We start from the raw sequence: 3,443 nt of genomic DNA on the forward strand, positions 1-3,443 counted from the left end.
AGGTTGTTCCCACCATTGAAGTCAGAGTCTGGGTGTGTTTTTCTTACTAATACGGAGAGGGTTACGAATGATAAACACCAATCAAAAACTTCTTCGTTTTGTTGGTAGAACCCACGCCAACTCTTTTCTCTAAATAATAGAGAGATATTTTGATAGTCTCACTTCTATCAATGCAATGAAAGAACTATCCCTTCCTATTTTTTTGTCCTAATGAGACAAAAAGAGCCTCCTTCTTTACCACTTTAGGGGATGGGGGTGAAGGGGGTTTACATACAACCGGGGCAAAGTGGTTTATGATTGAATATCAGAGGCATTCTTATCATTTGGTAGATCCAAGTCCATGGCCTATTTCGGGTTCACTCGGAGCTTTGGCAACCACCGTAGGAGGTGTGATGTACATGCACTCATTTCAAGGGGGTGAAACACTTCTCAGTTTGGGCCTAATATTTCTCCTTTATACCATGTTCGTATGGTGGCGGGATGTTCTACGTGAATCCACGTTGGAAGGCATCATACAAAAGTTGTAGAATTAGGACCTCAATATGGTTCTATTCTCTTCATAGTCTCGGAGGTTATGTTCCTTTTCGCTTTTTTGGGCTTCTTCTCATTCTTCTTTGGTACCTACGGTAGAGATCAGAGGTATTTGGCCCCTAAAAGGGATTGGGGTTTTAGATCCTTGGGAAATCCATCTTCTTAATACCCCTATTCTCCCTTCATCCGGAGCTGCCGTAACTTGGGCTCATCATGCTATACTCGCGGGGAAGGAAAAATGAGCAGTTTACGCTTTAGTAGCAACCATTTCACTGGCTCTAGTATCCACTGGCTTTCAAGGAATGGAATATTACTAAGCACCCTCCACTATGTCGGATAGTATTTATGGTTCTACCTTTTTCTTAGCAACTGGATTTCATGGTTTTCATGTGATTATAGGTACTCTTTTCTTGATCATATGTGGTATTCGCCAATATCTTGGTCATCTGACCAAGAAGCATCACGTTGGCTTTGAAGCAGCTGCATGGTACTGGCATTTTGTAGACGTGGTTCAATTATTCCCATTTGTCTCTATATATTGGCGGGGAGGTATATGAAAGAAGGGAACGAATAAGTGGATTGGGGAATAAAAGCTCGAAGACAAAGAGAACTTCTCCGGGTAATTGGATCGCCCTGGCACTGTGGTTTAATGAGCGGAAAACCACTAAAAGCACAGGCGATGTGCAGGAAATAGCGGTCCTAAAATGAGTCTCCCCCATGAGCATTTTTCATCACGATATCTTTTTCTTCCTCATTCTTATTTTGTTTTTCGTATCATGGATGTTGGTTCACGCTTTATGGCATTTCAACAAGCAAACCAATCCAATCCCACAAAGGATTGTTCATGGAACTACTATCGAAATTATTCGGACCATGTTTCCAAGTGTCATTCTTTTGTTCATTGCTATACCATCGTTTGGTCTTGCGTTGCCAGTACTAATAATGGCATTTGTTGTCTTATTCGGAGTTCAAGGAATAGCCTTTCATCTTGGGAATGAGAATGTCGCGGATCTCAATGTTCTCGTCATGACCAATGCTCCTAACGAGGGTGACTTTCCCATAGACCAACCTCCTGTTGGCGGACTACCAGACCTCCAGCAGGAAATGGCGCACGCCGCCCATCCCGAAGACATTATTGCGGAGTTGACTTCCAAGGTTGAAAGAATATTTCACGAAGTAGGCACTCCTCTTCCATTAGAGGACGGTGAATCTGCGCGATCGTTAACTGAAAATCATATATTGTGGAATAGTGAGGGAGGAGATACTCTTCAACAAATCTTCTCAGATTATACGGAAGCCGGGGACGAAAGCAAATTCGTCGCAATAGCCACCAATCTGGCGAGGCGGTTTCGCCGCGCCGAGCTCAGTGGACCAGATACTCCCGACCCCGATGCGCCTGCGGAAGAGCAGGAGGCTCATTCCACGGGATCTCCTGAAAGCAAAAAATAAAATGATGGGGTGAACGAGGCAGGCCCGTCTACTTCGAGGAAGCGTAAAAGCTGGGATGATGATTCGGGTCCGAAGATGACGATTCGGGGGGGCCCGGGGAATCTCCAGATCCAGTGGAAATCGTTTACGAAGGGGATGCACAAGGTGTCGGTGTACAAAAGTAGGGGCTCTCCTTTTGACCCCTTTACTTGTGCACGGGCAGTCAGAGCCGCATGCCGCAGCCACACTTAGCAGGGCAGAGGAGGGGGTTGGAGGAAAACTGAAGCATAGGACGAACAAGGCAACACCAAGATCAGAAACACAAAGAGCAAAGGGCGCGAGGTGGACCCCCGGCAAGACCCTTGCCGGGACGACCTCCGCGGCCCCGGCAAGAGCTTTGCCGGGGCAACTTGCCAAACGCCAGCAGAGCGAGCCACCCTTGAGCCCAAGGGTTCCAAACATCGTCAACAACTACATTGGAACCAGGGCTCGGGAGGCACCTCCGTGGTGGCATGCAGATCTTTGTCAAGATCATAAGTACAGAGGATCAGATGAGGACTACATGACGACGATCCTCAGCAAAGATCCTTGCCAAGGAGATCCACAAGACCCCCGGCGAGATCCTTGCCGGGGACAACCATGCTACCGCGGAAAGACCCTTGCCGGGGCCCTGGCAAGAACCTTGCCGAGGACGCCTGCGGGTCCACAGCCAGGCCCGCATCAACCAAGACTCCATCGCCATTCGCATACAGCTGCCAGCCCAACCAGGTGGGCAGGCACCTGCGTGGCAACATGCGGCTTCCAGACCAACTCAGCAAGCACCCGCGTGGTGGCATGCAGATCTTTGTGAACGCCCTGCCACCGCACCACCTCAGTATCCTGCCTGCCTACATGGCGCTGCACACATCGCTGGCCTGGGTGCATGTCGAAGCGAGGCGGAGCGGCGACGGACGGGACGGGCCTCGTTCCCATCCCCGATAAAGCTAATGGACACCTAAGTAGCACATTTAATACGCTTGCCACTATGGCAACCCCTTTTTCGACTATAAAAGGAGGCCCGAGGCAGACTGGAGAGGGATTCGGCTCTTTGGAACTACGCAGCCACCGTAGCTAGTTCGAGAGCTCAAGAACACTCTGAAAGACACACCAAAGCAGGACTAGGGTATTACGCATCCTCGCGGCCCGAACCTGGGTAAACGATCTTTGTGCTAGCTCCTAAACCTGCTCTTCTCACAACCCCGCGCATGCCAACCGTAGAAGGGATTCCAGTGATCCCATAGGTGTCGTTTCCCTAACATCTTTGGCGCGCCAGGTAGGGGGCGCGGTTGTGATAATCTGGTTTAGTAGCCAGCTTAGCAGTTCCTCGTGGCCATGGCTTCTAAAGAAGAAGACGGCCAAGAGAACGGCGCCGCCTGCAAGCGCGAAGGGCGCCAGTGCGGCGACAGGAAAGCTAAGTCATGCCGAACTTTAAATATTTCCTTTTT

At 49.5% G+C, this 3,443-nt stretch overlaps 1 protein-coding gene across 1 annotated transcript; it reads left to right on the forward strand.

Moving 5' to 3' along the window:
* Nucleotides 1-293: 293 nt before the first annotated feature.
* Nucleotides 294-1,154, forward strand: LOC120973941 (cytochrome c oxidase subunit 3). The gene is given in 3 exon segments (XM_040400265.3): nt 294-504; nt 507-588; nt 590-1,154. Coding segments are annotated over 3 exon segments (792 nt in total). The 3' UTR covers nt 1,089-1,154.
* The last annotated feature ends 2,289 nt before the right edge of the window (nt 1,155-3,443 follow it).

The sequence above is a fragment of the Aegilops tauschii genome, chromosome 3 (genome assembly GCF_002575655.3).
Source record: "Aegilops tauschii subsp. strangulata cultivar AL8/78 chromosome 3, Aet v6.0, whole genome shotgun sequence".
Taxonomy (NCBI): Eukaryota; Viridiplantae; Streptophyta; class Magnoliopsida; order Poales; family Poaceae; genus Aegilops; species Aegilops tauschii.